The sequence below is a fragment of the Aulonocara stuartgranti genome, assembly GCF_965226115.1.
Source record: "Aulonocara stuartgranti genome assembly, chromosome: 13".
Lineage (NCBI taxonomy): Eukaryota > Metazoa > Chordata > Actinopteri > Cichliformes > Cichlidae > Aulonocara > Aulonocara stuartgranti.
In genome coordinates this window covers 13052050-13071428 of record NC_138949.1, presented here as the reverse complement: position 1 = coordinate 13071428, position 19379 = coordinate 13052050, and the positions used below count along the sequence as shown (strand labels likewise).

Here is a 19379-nt window from a genome sequence, read left to right as displayed (position 1 = left end):
CTTATCTTTATTTTGAAGTTATTGGAGAACACGCAAGCCACTTTGCAACCTACCTCAACTCCAGGTACTGCAGGATTGTCTCTGACACTTGCTTGCTCCGTTCTGTGCCAGGTCTTGCTGCTGCTCTCCCCACCTTTTGCTTTCCATTTATGCACGTGGAAGGAGGAGAGGGCCATACTGCCAAATATAAATTATGCAGATGGAAATAACAATCTGTTTTTATTACAGCGGTCCTGACTTCACCTCTACACTCTTCTTGCTCTGTCCCTAAAATCAGTTAAACTTGACATATTGGCAAGATAACAGTTAATGTCGCTGCAGTCTCCTTGAATCGGTGAAAGTTCAGCATGTTATGTAAAGCATTGCATGTGACAGCTATTGACTGCATGCATGAATGCATGACCACATGCTGATGGCTAGAAGACATATCAGGCTAATAAAACAACAGTTGATAACCAGTTGGTTGAAATTCAGCTCTCACATGTAGTATGCTCCCAGATAACAAAGCATATTAAAAATAAATCACTTTTAATGAGGTGCCAGGTCTCTTTGATTCTTATTCAATTCTTAACTAGCATTCATTGCAAACAAAAGGCTTTATGCCATTTGAAAACGTGCCTTTCTTTTACATGTCATTTTAACTTTTAAAAACATTGCAATCTGGGATTCAACCTTTTTAATGTGACAAAGAAATCTAAATGCCATTTATTTTTTCATAGACTGTTTTGGCAAGTTGCTCCACTTGACAAAGAAGTCGGGAACCTGACCTGTCAAAGTGCTGTAAAGTCCATTAAAATTCTACCCAACCACAAATGATGGCTTTTAATGGAATCCTAAATGCTGCCCAAGACTGGCTGCTGGTCCAGGCCACGGTTAATTACAGTATGTTCACCAGCTGCCTGAGTCTGAACACAGAGTGTGTCCTTGCGTTACACACAGAGTGACTGGGTGTGGTGAGGAGCAAGTGTGTGAATGTGAGGGGAAAATAAGAGGATCTCATCTGTTCCTGGTGTCTGAGGAAAGTGGACACAGTGCATTAATCTGCCAGGCTGCTCCTCACCTCCTAATGAAGTCTGTGAAAAATCCCTTTTAATTAAGTACAGGGGCTGTGGTCGATGCCTCTCCTTCTTCATTAGGAAAAAAAGGATTTCTTCCATCTCGCAACTGCCGATGAGAGAGGTGGTGCTGGTGGTGGACGCGTCTCTCGCTTCACGGTCCAATCTATTCGATAGAGCAGCAGGATGAGGTTGAAAGTTACTTTTCCTAATCCGTGGCAATGTGAGGCAATGGTCCACCAGTTTAACAGGAGGATACTTGTCATAGGGCACTCATACATGGGTAGACTCTGGGTTATTCAAGAGCAACAGCCATTACACTGCAAGGAAAAGGTTAAACGCTTAGAGAGCTGAGTTTCTCTCTTTATTGCTCAGTTCTGTGTCATTTAAACCTACAGTTCATCCGAAGCAAAGTGTTAAATTTCTTGTTTTATAATTTGCAAATGAACTGCTCTGTGTATTTACTCAGTCAGCAGCTTGTCAGGTCTTTTCTTTAACTGAACCATACCTTTTTAGTCAAGTAAAGAATGGAATTATACAAAGTAAAATACAGACACGTATGCAGTATAGCTGTCTGACTAATGCTGCAACAATTGCTGGAGGCAGTGAAGCGGAATATGAAGCAGATCAGACTTTTAAGTGTAGCTTTCCTGAGCTTTAGAAATGGCTTTTGAGGATTAAATCGATATTTCTACCTATCGGATTTCCATAGAGAACACTATCAAATTATTATTTAGCAGAGGTATCCTTAACAGATTTTACAGTAAAGTAAATTCTTATTTTTTTGACTTCTGATTTAACTTCTGATTTATCTACAACTACAGAGCAGTAATGATCCATAAGTTAAATGTGGTGATTTCTTTAATGCTGTTCACTAATTGATTTGTGATTTTATTTATTTTTTATTTATTTATTTTACATTTGTGCTGACTCATGCAATGTTTTATGGTGGAAAAAAAATCTAAAATAAGCACAGGCATTCACTTTAGTGCGACCTTCCATACAACACTGCTTTGGGCAACACTGTAAATTGAAATGAAAGCAGTGGAGGTTTGCCATCTTCAAGTAACGGCAACATACTTTACAAGCTCTATAGTATTTTGATTGCCATGTACCACTAAAGGCAACAGCACATGTTATAACGTGTGTGTGTGTGTGTGTGTGTGTGTGTGTGTGTGTTGGGTGAGCCGTATTGCGTCTGTCGCACTCACTGATCACGATGTACAGTTTGACTCTCGCCATGATAATCTAAATGATTTATAGTGTCTCTCTTGCCGGTAGCCAATCTGCTGTTTCATGGTGACACATGGTTGGAATGCTGCAATTCTGCTTGGCCTTCAGGCAAGGAAGAGCAGTCATAAAGAATTCAGCTTTCTGCTGGTTGCCATTAAATGTCTGTCAGCATTTTTATTTTATATTGTATGCCACTCCAGCTACAGGCTATTAAATAAGCTTTTTGTCTTGTGGTATGTTCTCTTGTTCTCTGTAGGAGGAGACGGTGACTCTGAGGAAGGAGGGGAGTGGAGTGGTGTTGGATTGCTGTTTGCCTCACCTTATCGGTGTTGGTGAAGATCTGCAAAGCACTGGAATCGCCCTCTATTACTTGAAAGTGAATAGTTTATTTGAGCTTCATATTTATGCACTACTCTTGATTTAATCGGAAAGTGTCTCAATTATTTTGTCACACAATAACTTTTTGTGTATTTTTATGATCTTCTAATCTATAGGAAGGCAGAACCATAATTGGCAAAGCATCATGCACCCAAGATATTGGTGAGTTGGGGTTTTAACGACATGCTTCTTACTTCAGATTGGCAGCTGCTTTCTTATACTGACTTTCACAATTGTACTGTAGTGCTCCATGGGCCTGGGCTCCTCAGTGTGCATTGTGTGCTTGAGAACATTGCTGGGACTGTAACCCTGTTCCCTCAGGATGGTGCACTGTGCTTAGTCAATGGCTCTGTGGTCACCGATCCTTGCCAGCTGACTCAGGGTAAGCAGTTCTGTAATATTTAATGTAGAGATGGCACGATACCACTTTATGTCCGATACCGATATCATAAATTTGGATATCTGCCGATACCGATATGAATCCGATATAGTGTTTTTTTTAATCAACAAAACTGTTTTTTTTAAATATCTTGCTGCATTTTGTATAAGTTCATACTCAAGTTTAAAACAACAACTACACTAAAGCTATTCTGTTATACCTGTATGCAAAAAAAAATATTTCATAGTTCAGCAATACTGATCAATCTAATAAACTTAAACCTACACCATCCTCCCTATTCTGGTATTTTAAAGAGTACTTAGCATAAATATTAAGCAGCCTAACTAATAGGGTTCCAACTCCCAGCAACAACAAAAATAAATAAATAAAAAATAGGGAACCACCCCTCACGCTCCACCTCATGATGCTTAATCGACGTAACCAACCTTAATTTGATGCAGTGTGAAAAAAAATGCACAGAAATCAATTATTTTTCAAGAAATATTAAATAGATTCAACATCTTTCTTCAACAAAATTGCAGACTGCACAGATGGTACCTTCCCAAAGGAAAAAGTACTATAGCTTACTAGGGTATATATATTAGACTTAATAGTTACTATATACAGTAATTGACTTCTATTTATTTTGCATCAAATTAAAACTTTGGGTGTCAGATAATTATTTATTAAAAGCTCGACATTTTAAATGAGAATAAGAAAGAAAAGTATGTCTTTGTGCCCCCTTTTCCCTGTTAATGCCCTATCGGCCCCCCTGGCTAAACTTTGCTAGATCCGCCCCTGCACAGTTACCAGCGTCAGCTACGTAGAAAAAGATCCTCGAGTAGAAAGTAATAATAAATAAATTCTAACAACAGCTGATCAAGCTTAAACGTGCTGCTGTTGTTCAGCCGCTGGTTTCCTCTTTCTGGTGCAAAGTGGGCCAAAAGCAAACTAGAGACACGGACTCGCGACAGAAAAGCCGATCAGCTGATCGTTAAGCAGTTTCATGATTGAAGTAGCAGCCAGAAGAGGCAGTCGCTCCATATATCGTTTGTTAAGCTTAACGCAGGAATGCTTTACAAACATTCAGAGATGGACTTACACACTTGCTTTACTTCTCTCGGGATAACTTTGTCGGAGATGAAATGCCGGGTTGCTAGCGAAGCTCCAAATGCTATCCAGACCACCGACAGTTCCCGCATGCCACAGCTGCTCTATCACGTGATGCATACTGCTCCGACGTGCTAACGTTCTGAGGCGAGTTACGGCGTGTTGCAAGTTTTGTGAGGTGCTTTCGTGATATTTAATGGATCGGATTACATTTTTTATTTTTCTCCGATATCCGATCCAGTAATTTAGGTCAGTATCGGACCGATACGTAATATCGGATCGGTCCATCTCTAATTTAATGTACTCTTGACATTCTTTAATGAACACTGGTGCTGGAAATCTATAAGAAAAAAGATTTCTCTCTCTCTCATTCATACATAATCCTTTGGCTTGTGGGAGCCAATACGACTTTCATCCATTTTGAATGCAGTTATATATGATCGCTGCATCACATCTTCAAATGAAATCCACTTTATCTCCCCGGTTCTCCTACTGCCGTGCACTCGGGGCATGAGCGGATTCTGAACACAGCTCTCCATAGGGCAGATGCCATTTCTTTTACTAAACATTTTGAAGGGCGAGAGGCCCCGGACAAAGCTCCAGACAAAGCCCCAGGCCCTCCATTTAATTGGCAGATGGAGTTGATAGGGCCGACAGGTTTGAAGTGGGCCAGAACATTAACCTTTCAAAGGACAGAGGCAAGCCGGGCTGGAACTCTGGCCCCCCTGAGCCGGCACTTCTTGCCAGGGCTGGGAGCTTTCACCGTTTCCTGCTTCCACATCCCCGTTGCTTGGCTTTTGAGAGATAAAAACTTTAAACAGAGCCAGGCAGCACAGGGCCTGGCTATGCTAGTCTCTTTCATAAGCATTTCAATTTATCCAATATCCCCTTCAGAAATGGCTGCATCTGAACCTATTTTCTTGAACAAATGATAGTAATTTTCAGCCCAACAGCAGCTGGATTCCATCACAGGCCGCTCTCTCAGGTACTTTGTCACTCGTCAGAAGTCATTAGTAGAAGCAAGATTAGTAGTCGCTCTGCTGAGAGAGGAGAAGGAAAAGCGGGAGAGACCTCGTGAAAATCTGTGGATATGGCCACATGAACGTGAGTCTGATATATATAAACCCCAATATCACTTCAATTCTATAGCTTTACAAGACTTCTCAAGTTTCCTTGGACCATTTTCTCTGGTAAATTATCGCCCTGGTCTTGTCCACTGCCAATCATGTTGGGGATTGTGTTCCTGATGGCAATTCATTAACTCACCAGACGAAACTGTGTGGGGGATTTTTGTGCTTTCAGTCGAGTTTCTCCAGTGTTCAGTGTAGATATGGGTCACTGCTATCCCACAACAAAGGGAAGATTCTCATGGCAACAGAAAAATTATGCAGACTGTGCCACACCTCCAAAGGTTTCCTGGCAGATTTGTCACCGGCATCTGTCATTGACTGTACCAGTTTTCCCTATGAATCACATCATATTATTTTTCTTTCTTTCTTTATTTTGGACACCAAATAGTAATGAAGTTCATAATGACTAGTTAATTGGTATTTTCCCATTTTCTTTTCATGTATTATCTCTTTGGGCTCCTTTTAGGTGCCATCATACAGTTGGGAAAAGGAGCCACACTCTGGTTTAACCAACCGACTGCTTCCCAACTTAGACTGAAATACCAGGTATGGTAAAATACTAAAAACCACCGCATGCAGAAAAGATCCCGAGTCTTCTACTACTAGACTTTTTCTAAAGTGTAGTGTCTCTGGGGGGGGGGAGTGCCTCAGCTGCATTTTCTGCTGGTAATGTTGTAAAAGCAAGTAAACATCATGCTCTTTGTTGCCATAACTACCTGCTGTAATGCCTGCTACCTTTGACAAATATTACTCATATTGATATCATGTTCAAAATCTACATGAGAAAGTTCCACCACATCACCAGTGGGATCCATATGGCTTTGTTTTGATCAGAATATTAACTATGAGCTTTTCAGTTGGTGCAGGTTTTTGCTTGTTTATATAAAACTCTTTTTGTTTTTGAATAATTGGCTCACATCATGGACAATATGTTCCCAACTTTAGAACTTTCTCACGCTAGAAAAGCCTCCTGCTGTTCCTGAAAGGAGGCCAGGTGCAGTGCCTTTCAAAGCTGGCTGCTATTCGTCCTTTTTGCAACAGCTTCCTCTTGGCTTTTAGTATTTTTAAAGAAGCATTGTGTGAAAGCACAAACTCCCTCACACTCTTGGATACTGCAGGCACTGTTTTCTCTGCAGTAATATATCAATGTAAAGCATTCCTGATTTAAAATCTATTGAAGGCATATTTTTAGTTGGTGATAAAATAAATGTAAGAAGACTTGGATACATTTCATCCAGTATTAAAGTAGAAAAAGTTGACGCTATTAATCAATTAAAAAGTTAACGAGGATTTACTCGACAACTGCAAGTCTGCCACAGCATTTGTTACTGTTCAAATTTATTACGGTTAATTCAACTGTAACTAAAAACTGAAACTGGGTGTGAAAAACATCTCAGTTAATGAAATAAAACCTAAACATTTTAACAATATGGCTTTAAGTCTCATTTATCCAAATGTTGTAATGTAAATGCAACATGCAGAATATGCAAGTGCTCAGCTCTTATCCTCACTGTTCTGAACATTTTTAAACTGCATATAGCTACAGTCAGCAAATACTGATGCTAAATTAGTTTAAACTGAATGAAAAATAAATACCAGTAAATTAAAAACAACTCTAACATCAACACTGTGGCAACAAATAAATTGTCTTTTAAAATGACAGAGCAATCTCTCATTTACTTTTTATTTTCCATATATATTTAGTAGGGGTGCAACGATACACAAAATTCACGGTTCGGTTCGGTTCGATACTTTGGTGTCACGGTTCGATATTTTTTCGATACAAAAAACATGTTCATGCCTTTTTAATTTGTCATTTATTAAAATTATAAATATATATTTTAACTCAAAAGTACAGTTTTTAAATTTAACCCTAACCCTTGTGTGTGTTTTTTATTTTGACAGCGAATGCGCACCTGCGGACCACTTATGTGCAGCCCTGGTTATTTAGCTCGTCATATTGCAGCCACAGAAATTCTTTTGTCCATGAAACCATAAAGCTGCACTTTCTTTTTGCCTTATAGTCTGATTTGTCATAACTTCTCCGTTTTGTGGTAAGCTTTTCTTTGGCTGTCACTTCTTCACCCTGACCTGTCTTATTTGGCTCAGCAGAACTAAAATATATATCTGTCTGTGAAGGTTCTCAGTCATCCAGGTCATCGTAGTCAAATATAAATCCTGCTGCTTTTACACATGGACTCACATAAGCTCAGCGATTCTCTGCGCGATCAACCTCTCACATGTTTAAGCTGCGGGAGATTTCACTTGTCATGTTTGCATAGTAAGCTAACGATTAATAAGACGATGTCAGAGGAATTGGTGCACAAATTATCATCACTCACAGATCAGTGCTGTCGCTCTCTATACACAGTTCGCACGATTGCAAAGTGAAAGCAAAAAAACAAGCGCAAATTCAAACGCGACTTCAATATGTCACATATTGACAGTGGCTCACCGATGCCAATGACATAATTACCCAGCTACATTTCTGAAAGAATGCAAAAGCATTGACATATATTTTTCCTTCCTACAATAGCCCGACGGGCAGGGCAGAGAGATTTTGGTAGCCCGACTGAAAAAAATCGCTAGCCCCAGGATGTCGGGCTAGCGATATTGCAAGCCCTGTATCTGATTGAGGAATCACTCATCTTTGGAAAAGAGAGTTTATTACAGAGAAATGTCTCTTTCCAAAATAAAAGCTATACTATCTGCTTCTTCTGGGCTATATTCTCAGCAGCATAAGGAGAATCATGTGCTAACAGCTGTCTAAATGACTCGGCTAAAGTTAGTAGCATGCTTGTTGTTTTTGTCTTTGCACTAGGATGATGTCGGCGTAAATGTGCAGTCATATTCGTTGTGTTCCCACTAGTGCTTTCAGGTTAATCTCGTTGAAATAACCTTAACGCCACAACACGGCAAATCTCCGTTAACGAGCTACCGCCGATCGCTCCGTGCATGGGGCTAGACGGCCAACACGTTCACGAGCTAACTGCGCTAACACACTAGTTCCCACCCATGTAATTGAGCATTGCGTGGCACATCCAACATACTGTTTTACTTTAGTCCATGACTCGCTTACCTTCAGGGTCATACTCACATGAAAACCAAAATAATTCCAAACGCCAGATCTGAATGAGGGTGGGGGAGGTCCATGTTACAAGGAGAGCTTAACTTCTGTCTTGCTAGCTTGCCCTGCGCTCTTCCTTCTGACGATGCTGTCTGTGTGGAGCGCTCAGTGGATCTGCGCTCGACAGTGCAGCCTAGGCGGAGTAGTCGAACGCAGATTCACTGAGCGCTCCACACAGACGGCATCGTCAGAAGGAAAATTGATAAAATAAATTACAAATGTTGTATTGTTCGATACATATGCGTACCGAACCGAAAGCACTGTATCGAACGGTTCAATATCGATACGAATATCGTTGCACCCCTAATATTTAGAGCTATGCTGTGAAATGAACAGTGTACAATTAGCATTGAGTCCTTTTGACATTTTTGTCTTTTACATGGTAGCAGGCATTGGGATTTATTTTACGCTGATCAACAGAAAAAACATCTGAAAATCTGAATCATTATGCTTGAGTTATTTCACTCATGTGGCCATTTGTAGCTAGAAGTTGAATGTGGAGTGAGTCCCGGTGTGTTACAGATTCTTGTTAAAATCCTGTATGGTGCAGCTGCTGCTGAGTAGGTTTCCAAGGTTCATCTATTCAAGATATGACAAAACGTCTTTGTCGCAGATTTACTCAAACCACCTCAAAAAGGAAAAGTAAGGTTAGTTATTTAAAAATGCGAATACAGTGTTTTACCTTCTCTATGTAAAATAAAGACTATTCTCTGTGAGCCTCTATATGAGAAACACTAGGGGAGCATGTTAACAAAAGGAGCTCTGAAACCATTAGATGACGCTGAGAGACTGTAATGTTGCTTGGCTGCTCACTACTCAAAGCTTTATAGCACAGTGAAATCATGTCATGACACTGAGTGGACATTTTCAGACCTAGTCTCCAAGAAGATCATAATGTTGCACTTGGCTACACACAAGTGTTGAAAATGTAAGTAAAGCATACACGTATTCCACAACTTCTCTCTCAACGTTTGTGTTTAAATGTCACATTTTTGGTTTTGGACAGTTAAAGAAATGTCAGATGCGGTCCACCTTAATGTAGTGGAAAGGTGGACGAGGGCTGAGTTTCTCAGGCTGTCCATGGAGCACTTAAGGCACCATACACTGAGCCTCTTTAACATTGAAAACTATATTTGTAGCTTGGTGTTTTCAGCCAAATAAACTGGGGGATGAATAATTTTATAAGCGTGATTGATTATCAACCCTGGTGCTTTGCACTTCGAATGAAATGAGTAGTATAATGTTAATGTTGCTAAAATGATCACACTAAGAAATTGGAACTTTTATTAAAGTATCAGTGCTCAGTAAAGTTACGAGATGAAAAAAAAGAACTTTGTCAGTGAATGGACTGTCAAGCCTGCAACTTTGAGCACCCTGTGCTTTATAGCATTTCATGTTGTAAAATTGATTCACACACCATTTTAGACACAGTTGTACTTCTGGCTTTTGACAGCTCTCTGCTCTTTGCATTATTGAAAGCGGCACGCTATTACAGCCAAGTAAAGCACCGGCATCCAGGCCCCACTGTGGTTCCAAGGAGACTCTTTAACATTCATTTTTAACATCGCTTCTAAATGAGATGGTCTCAAGAGTTTCACTTTCGCTTAGTCTGAATATGTGCTAGCACATCTAGACTGTAGCCTGTATCTGTTGTGTAAAAAAAATTTTTTAAAGTGTTCTGTCTGAATATTAATACAGTTTTACTAAATACGGAAATTGTATTGAAGAATGAAATACTTTACGTACTACCACTTTATTTTAGCCATGTGCGATGGATTCATACGGTATTTTTCTATTACCTGTTTAGACATTTCTGCAAACACTAAAAATGAAGACGCATCAACTAAACCTCTGGTCAAATGGAAATGTAAGCTGTCACTTGTTTCTTATACCGAGGCAGATTTCAGTGCTGTGTCATTCTGTTGTCTGCAGAGTGGATTGCCATCTGTGTTCAGCCCATCTGTGACCGACTCGTCCAACTCTACTGAGAATTTGTCCAAGGCGATGGTGCAAAATCGATGGTAAGACATATGCAGACATGTGTAATGGCTCTCTGCACTTTGTGAGCCCAGCATATCTGCATTCATTCCACCTCAATCTCCGCAACGTGCCTGCTTATTGAGCAGCATTCGTTGGGCACACAGACCAAATCAAAGCCATAAATCATGGCACCATTTCTGTGAGGAGAGGTGGGAACATACAAAAAGCCATTCTGTAGTGCTTATTGCTGAGCCCATGGAAATCGGAGCAGGCAGCTCTCCTACAACCAAGGGCATGTCCGAGAATGGCACCTTGTTCACTAGGTAGTGACCTGCCCAGTGTCCCATTTTCAAAATTACTGCAACACACTTAAAGTTCAGCTCCCCTGAAAATTCCCACAATACAGTTAAAAAAAATAAAAATTAAAAAAAAAAGTGTGGGGGGGGGTTTACTAATGTTCATTAGTAGTTATGCAGTTTCCCTTGTTTTACTCCATCTGCAGCAGATTCTTCTCTTTTTAGGCCTCCCCCCCCCCCCCCCCCACTTTCCTCTCTGTATCATCAGTAATGAATGATCCAAGGGGTGTTTGATTTATCTATTTTTAAAGTACAGTTCACTTGCTTCAAACCGTTCTGTCTTCTATCACATTTTTGGCATTTATTGGTATTTGATTTGTGAATTTGGTAGAGTAAAGACTGTTTTAATGAGCAGCAGTGATGCAAAATAGCAGCCTCTTTTCTAATTTTGAATAGCTAACCAGGTTTGAGGTTTGACTATATGCCAACAAAAAAAAAGGTACTTGCACTGCAGCCCCCCCCCCCTTTTTTAAATTTTTTATTTTATTTTTTTTAAACAATAGCGTACCATGATGTTTATCAGCGTTTGGTAAGGTGAAATCTTCATGCCCTGCCACTGCTTTGAAATTGTGAGTGTTGATTGATGCCAGTGTCTCAGTGTTCAGTGAATTAATGTCCAAAATCTTATTCACCACCTACTAACACTGAGCGTTTTGAGAGACATCCCTGGTCTCATGATCTGCTAACCCTGATGTTTTACAGCATGTGGAGCTGTCTGACACATAATTTCCTTCACACCGCAGTATCCCCATCCTACTCATGTGATTAATACTGCTTTCAGTCTGACACCTGCTTCCCGATCCACTGGTCTGGTGATGTTTGATTTAGATATGAAAGGGTGAATACACATGTATATGGGTTACTACACGGCTTATGTTGGCGGAATAGTGTCTTCATTATCCTACATCAGAAACTTGGTCTGTTGCTAAAGGGAGAAAGGAAGTCAGTCGTGGTGAGTGGTGGAGATAGATTGTCAGTGTTCATAGCAGATCAGAGAGAGACTGTCGACAGAAGGAAAAACTCATGCAATGCATATGAGGCACATTGCAAAATAAACTTTGGTTATTGGGTTCTGCTCTGGGTGTCAATTAACACACATCATAAAATATTAAATGATGTATTCATTGTATTTAACATCGCCTCCTCTCACCTGGCAAAGTGCCCATATGCACTGTTTGAGCATAATGGTTCAGTGAAGGACTTTTTCGCTTTGTATTCAGATATGTGTTCAATCTTTTTTTCTACTTATTTGCATAGCAGAATCTCCCTCGCAGCAAGGACAGAATGGATCTCACTTTACTGAGTCATTTTGGAAATGATCCTGAACAATAAATAAGAGCAAATCATTTAAATTCAAATGCTGGCTTTGGAGATCTGTTGGGGTCTGGGAATGACAAAAGCCATCAGTGAAAGGACTCGCAGCTACTAGGGGAGGTGCTCTGTTGCACCAAAAGCAACCTGCCTGTTCAGTGGGGTTGCACACTTTTGAGAGCGCTAATAATTTGGGCAGGAAGAGGCTTAATGCATCACCACAAATCGTTTTGTTTTCCTCACCTGGCTTTGCCTCCAAGAATAAGGTAAAATCACCTCTCCAGATGTTGTGACAAATCTGCATAATAACATTTCAAACTCAGTCCTTTCATTGATATCGAATTCCTAATTGAATATGATACAAAATTAGATGACTTTGTAGCCAGTTCAGATGTTTGAAGACTAAAATTACTCGCGGGTTTTTAAAAAACAGCAAAAATGCAAAATCTCTCTTCACTAGCCTTTTCAGGGATTTGGAATAAATATTAGAGGACAATATGAAATGTGCATTTGGAAGGCATGTACACTCTTTCCGATTTCAGATTTGTCTTTAAAAACGGTCTAATTTAATTTTCCCTGTTAATCAATCTACACATGATTCTGCACAATGTCAAAGCAAGAACTGTTCATGTGTTTTTATAATTTAAGAAATACTGAAAATATTTAATTTACAGGGTTATTCAGATCCTTTGGGCTTTGATTCATCCTCCTACCAGCAGTCCTTGAGATGCTTTTACAATTTAGAGTCCATTTGTGCCTGATTGTATTCATCGGACATGAAAGGTTTTTATGAAAGATCTCACATTTGATGGTTTAGGTCTTAAGTTTTAGGGCAAACTGGGATACAAGGTCAAAGTATACACCTAAATCTTGTGTAAAGGCACAGAACAGGCTATAACAAGCTGTAGTATTTATTATTCTCCAGTGGAAGAAGTTTAAAACCACTAGTTTGTCTTGGCCAACCAGGCAAGTGGGGTAATGTGGGACAAATGTGCTTGGTTAGACAAGCAGCCAGGAAGACGGTGGTCACAGTGAATGTTTCAGAGTTTGTATGGAGACAACTGTCATTGCATCACTTCACCAATCAGTCCTTTATGGTAGAGATGGAGAACTTGGTCCTAACTGAAAGGAACGTAACAGCCTGTTGTGAGGTAAAATACAGCCGAATGCCACGAGAACCAAAGTCCTTACTCACCATCTATTATGGGGCCAACTGTTTATAATCTAACAAAATGGCAAAATACAGCTGAGGAAAAACCAAGTGTCAGTGGAGTCTAGTAGCCCACACAACAAAGGAAGGATATAATACGGTAGTCACACAAAGATGGTTATCAGTGGTAGGTCTGTACAGCTGTAGAATATTAAGGCACTTTATGATTATGTGTGCACTTTAACATTGTGGTCAGCTAAGACTGGGAAAGTGCTATATAAATGCTGACTATAATAGACTTATTAAGATGTCATTAAGACCTGAGGTGAAGGGAGTAATTATGGTTGCTTATTCTGTTAAATGACTGGGTGTAAAACCATTTTAGCCTTATTCTTTCATCTGCAGTTGTGGCAGTATTAAGTATCAAGAGCAATTAAAGAGAAAAACAAAAATAGAATTTATAACTGTAAGCAGGCTAAGCTGTTTCACTAGGAATGGTGATGTTATGAGTTTGGTCCGTATGTGATATCGTTCTTGTTTGTCTCTTCTCAAAACCAATTTGTTCTGAAGCAGATAAGGCCTGCAGCATAAGTTACCCTGCTGTACCCCTGTTAGCACAATGGTAACTTAGTGTACCGAAAACCTGTGGTTGTGATTTATTTTATTTTATTTTCTATTCCCCCCCCCCCCCCTTGCTAAACCCCAAATCCTTTGTAGTACAGGCTTCTGAACTGGTGATTCTCATCCAGTCACACTGAACTTGAAAGATTTGGGAGAGATGAACGAGTCTTTCAAACTAAAGGTGTGTCAGTATGCATAACGCTCAAAGCTTTGTGTGTGGATTATTGAAGAAAAATGGACTGTATCCATGTGAAGATGTAGAAAAATTCAAAGCGTCTGAGAACTTTCCAAATGCACTATAAATGTCATGACTTGAGCTTTCAGTATGTAGACATAAGATGGATATTCCTAGGAGAGGCAGGAAAAGGGCCATGTTGCCTGTAGAGGCCAGGTCATATGCTTTCATATTGTGTATAAATCTATGCCCATAAGACTCACTTCTTCCCTTGTAAAAGGGACCCCACTGTGTTTGATTCATACTTTATTAAATGGACTGCGTAGCAGAGCCACAATTTTGAAGTCCAAGTTGAAATGCAGCCATTTCAAACCCAGAAAGTCTGGACTGTGAGCGCTTCCAGCGATGGAACCAGCCAACTGGTGTTTGACCCGAAACAACATTTAATGGCCCCCTACGCTCTGAAAGTCCCTTATCTGACAACCCTCTCAGTATCCTCCATCTCTGGTCAGAAGGCCAAGTGCCAGCGTTTTTCTCTCTTCCATTTTTGACCGCTGACAAGCTGCTATTACGAGCTTACATCACCTGAAATGGTATAATTTCACTGGTTAAAGTTCCTCACTTTGGGAGCTCCTGTGTAACTTAACACTTGTCTAGCTCTGAATGTCAGTCTTTTTATTCTTTGTTCTTCTGTTCACTTTAAGTCATTAAGTCAACAATGAACATCTTTTAAAAATGGCCGCACAATGTATTTTTACCTAGATTATACTATGAGATCTGATGCAGGGTGCACGTCAACTGACCTAGGACTTCGTATATCACAATTCATAAAATCTGTGGTGGTGTCTGTATGACTACGTGGGTGGAAACAGAGCTTAGCCTGTGGGTTGGATAGCAGCAGGTCCAGGAAAACAGTGGGGAACGCAATCAACACAAGGATTAGGAGGCCATGGAGGAACAGAGGGAAACAACAGGGAGGCAAACTGTACTTTGTGGTGGTGTTAATGAATCAGTTTCTGTGTACCGATTTTATGAAGCCATGTCACAGAACTCTGAGCCTCTGCATGTGAGCTACAATTTGTGAACAGCAGGAAACACTGATTGCAAAAATGTGGTCAGCTTGGGAATCCCAGTACCTGTTTTCTCTTTTTTTCTTTCCTTTGGTGAGCAAACATCGCAGAGTACAGGACATCCTCTCTACTGATCCTCAGGATCTGCAAAAATCCTTTAATCATCAGCAGGACCTGCACTGTGTCCCTCTTGTTGATGCTGTCAATGCTTTACTGCTCCCGCTTGCACCCTTCATCAACCTGCTGCTTATATACAAATATCAGCCAAAGCCAATGTTTACTGTCAGAAGTCTTTCTCAGCTGTATATTTGGTTTCTGCTCCTCCCTCTGGAGTGCTGAGTATTGTATGTAAATCCTCAAATCAACATGCACAGATTCTATTTAATTTCACAGCTAGTCGAGTGGCTCTAATCTCATCCAGCCATTTGGGCTGTTTGCTTTTCAAATCTAATGGATGGGTTTTGTGAGGATAGGGTCGGGAGGGTATTTCAGCCTTGTCTTTTCTATGCAAGCTGATGTCTTCAGTGTGACACTACAGCAAATAATTAAATTGCTTCTTGAAAACAAAGACCCTAGCAACACATATAAGCATATAACTGCAGCTGTATTGTGCTCCCACATCCTCCCATTGACACAGTTTTTGAATATTGTTTATGCTTGCTGTCTCTTCAGCCAACACATCCATCCGGCTAAAAATGCAGAAGTAATGTCCAAAGCCTCAAGCGTCTGTCTTGCCCCTACCCCAGCAAGAACGTTTGAGACTACAGTATGTATGCATATTTTTATATTTATTTATTTTTTTTGTGCAGTTGCCAAAAAGAAAATCAAACTTAAGATAATGGAGGGATTTAGTCATAAAGCCGCTGCTGATTTCTGCATGGAATTAGATATGACTTAGTTGTTTTGTTTGTTTAAGGAAATGTATTAAAGCTAAAACACAGTGTACCAATAGTGAGACTTGGATTTGCAGTTTTTGTTTAATGCAGTGCTATATCGTCGCTGTACAACTGAAGTTCTAGTCCCTTTTTAGTGTCAGAGCAAATGTCAATATCCACCCCCTCTCCAGCCAGGCTTAATATAGATTTTTATGAGCCATGAAATACTTTCTCTTGCTTTTTTATTATGCACATATTTAATGCCTATTAAACTTTCCTTTAGAGGTTTCAAAGAAAATGACACTCATTTCGTGAAAGCATTTTGCAATGAGAGTACACTTGTTCTATATTTGCTTCTTAATGCGGTGTTCTTCAGTTTGTTTTCCTATGCATGTCTCGATTCAGATATAAATGAATACACATGTTTTAAGAGAGTTTATTGAAAGTCATTTTTAAAAATGTCCTTTTGTTTTCCACATACTCAATGTAAACTAGGACACTGGGCTACCTAGAAGACGTTTCATCTCACACGGTAGTTTTGAATCGGATGGAGAGAACCTGCAGAATGGAGTAAGCGCCAGGGATGGCCAGGAGCGGGACTTGTGTCATAAATCAGGGCCTGGGCTCAGGTCTGAGAGGAAAGCTCAAAGTGGGACTGAAGTTGCAAGCTGTAAGGGAGAAGAGGGCTGGTCAGGGGATGCCAACCTCCAGCAGACAAGTGTCCTGGGCCTGGGTGATGGATGTGGCACAAAGCCAGAGGGAAATGCTAATGAGATCCAAGATGATGGCACTGACTGCTACAAGGGGAGACCTCGCTCTGGTGGGAGCTCATTAAGTGGCATGTCCCACCTGCAGAGCAGCAGAGGAACCAGCTCCATGTCTATCCTCCCACAGAGCAACACTCATTCTCAGCTTGACACAAAGCCTCTTGACAGTCACACAGGCTTTTGTCCACCCAAAGAAACCACCATCACGAAGGAGTGTAGCTGTGGAGAGATGGATGAATCTGAAAATTTAGAGAAGATCCCTGGAGTGTGTGCGACAAAGGCTGCAGCAGCTGCAGTTCAGAATCTGAAGCTGAGCTCTTTGTTCAGCAGAGTTTTTTGGATTGTCCAGGATGCAGGACGTCTGCTTTGGAGCTCTTCCACTGTATTGCAGCAAGTCACAGAATTCAGATTTCAACCTGTTGGGGCTCGTTGGTCAAACAATTTTATCTCTCTGGTAAGAGAAAGCAGTGTTCTGTCTATTTTAAGGGACAGCCATGTCTTCTCCACATTTAGAAGCAGCTTTATCTTCTCTCTATTAAAGGACAGTCACATTTTTTCATTGGTGAAAGAGCTGCCTCTCATACAGCAGGTCCAGATGGATATAATTCAACTCCTTCAGTCTGAGGAGGCTGCTCAGATGATTCAAGGCTGCATTAATCCTGAAAACGCACAACTCCCTGTCCCGACACCAACACAAACCCTGAGTAAGGCTGATGAATTGCCAAATGATGTACAGCTTGTCTCAGGGGATATCTTGAAAAGGAATGAAAGTATGTGGGATATGGAGTCAACACGAAACATGGTTGATGGTAATGTGAAACAAGGAGATGAACTTATTACAAAGCGGTTGCAACTGAAGCACAGCAGTGTGAAAGAGGTTACCTGTGAACTTAAAAACTCAAAAACAGTTCAAATTTTCATTCAAACGTTGATAAAATTTCCTGATTCCCTTGCAAACCTGCAAAATCTGCCACCCCAAAGCATGATGGACCATCTACAGTCTGTCATCTCCACTTCAGGCCTCCCAACTCAGAAGATTCTTACTCTCTACTGGCTGAACGTAGCTAAATGCAACAAACCAGAGCCGCAGTCTGCCCTCTTGATCCTGATGGAATCTGCGCTTTACACACTAACCTCTGAATCTGGTCTCTTAGTTTTGTTCCATCACCTCCCTTTGTGTCAGTTGAAGGACATTCAGATAGGCCTAGCAGGCCAAAGTCTGCGTTTGATAAGTGCTACAGAAGAAAGCGTCCTTGTTGTCTATACCTACAGTCAAAAGCATACTCAGTTGTTGTGTAGGGCCATACTTAATATCATCTGCCCTGGGGACTGCAGGGTACCTCGGCACCCACTGCTGCATGGAAACTTAGCAGAGATGTCTTTAGGCTGGTGGGTCAGTGTACCTGAGCTGCTGCTGGATGCTGGTTTAAGGGTTTGCTGTCAATTTCAGAAGAGTCTTGCCGATCTGATATACCTTCTTCATTGTAATATGAATCACGAAACCACTCTGGGAGAGGTGCAGCTGAAACTTTACACAAGTGTAGCAGTGCATATCAGTCCTAGTACCCACAGTAAGCACGTGGCTCAGTTTTTACTTACAGATACACACCTCGGTCTGGTACGAGAGGATGCTGTCTGTCACTCACTTTCACACTCTGTCACCACAGCTCCCTGCCGTCCCCACTTCCACGGCTTAACTCTTCGGTGGTGCTCGGATGTTCGCTGCATACTGGTGCACGACGAAAACGAGAACCGGCCTGTCAGGCTGGATGTAATCTTTGCAAAAGCACAGGGCAGGGGTCACCCTGAAAGCGTGACTAAGGCAGCTACCCTGAGTGCACATGCTTTAAATTCATCTCCGCATGCAGAAGTGTGGAAATTAACTTTCAGTTGCTCCACTGAGGCCGCCCGCCTGATTAATCACTTGTCAAATGTCTGATCAAGGACTGAACGGCCAGTAATGAACAGCCCAGCTTGAAAACTCACTCACAGGGAGCAAAAGTGCATCCCAAGCAGATAGTGCAAAGAATCATTTTTTTTCGCTATGAAATTATAATGAAAATGTGAAGTTTGAAGTTTGCTTTTTTAAATTTTGTGATATTAATGTTGCGTGACTTTGGCACTTGGAAGATTTTATCTTTAAAACGCTTGAATTTCTTTGTTCTTGCATTGATGTCTTTAGAAAATAGTTTGAAGGTCTAGCACTGAAGATCAAAGAAGTGTGCTTAGCAGTTTCATTTGTTTTAATAGACATTTTAATGTTTTTGAAGCCTTTTAAATGTCTCATGTGACCAAATTCTTAAGATGACTTGCATTGTTTGTGTATTTATTATTCATTTTCAAAATTCTAATATTTTAAATTTTTCAATAAATCCCTGCATATGTTAAAGTAAAATCGGAGTTTGTTTTTTTTTACCACTTAAAATGCAGATGAGCTCTGATGGTTGAGACTTGAAATGCAGACAGCAAAAATAGCTTGATGCATTTTATTGCTTCCTTTAAAGTCTGTCATTTTGTCTTCCTATCATCTCTTTTTGGCTCTTTTTGACTCATTTTCACTTTCGGCCCAGTCTCTTTACTTTGCATAAACCTGTGCCCCCACTGGATGTAAGAGTCTCCACTGCAACTGAGCAATCGGTTTCTGAGGTCAAGTTGTATTTGT

The 19379-nt window shown here is 40.6% G+C and overlaps 1 protein-coding gene across 2 annotated transcripts in view; it reads left to right on the top strand.

Moving 5' to 3' along the window:
• Positions 1-19101, top strand: part of kif16bb (kinesin family member 16Bb) — a 29635-nt gene extending 10534 nt beyond the window's left edge. Inside the window, exons 13-19 of one of the 2 annotated variants that reach the window (XM_082557993.1) lie at positions 2545-2664; positions 2783-2828; positions 2911-3048; positions 5752-5831; positions 10345-10433; positions 15748-15841; positions 16446-19101. In XM_082557993.1, coding sequence (XP_082414119.1) covers positions 2545-2664; positions 2783-2828; positions 2911-3048; positions 5752-5831; positions 10345-10433; positions 15748-15841; positions 16446-18656 — 2778 coding nt within the window. In that variant the 3' untranslated portion in view covers positions 18657-19101. The remainder of the gene's footprint in view (positions 1-2544; positions 2665-2782; positions 2829-2910; positions 3049-5751; positions 5832-10344; positions 10434-15747; positions 15842-16445) is intronic. The other variant, XM_082557994.1, reaches the window with a different exon arrangement.
• The last annotated feature ends 278 nt before the right edge of the window (positions 19102-19379 follow it).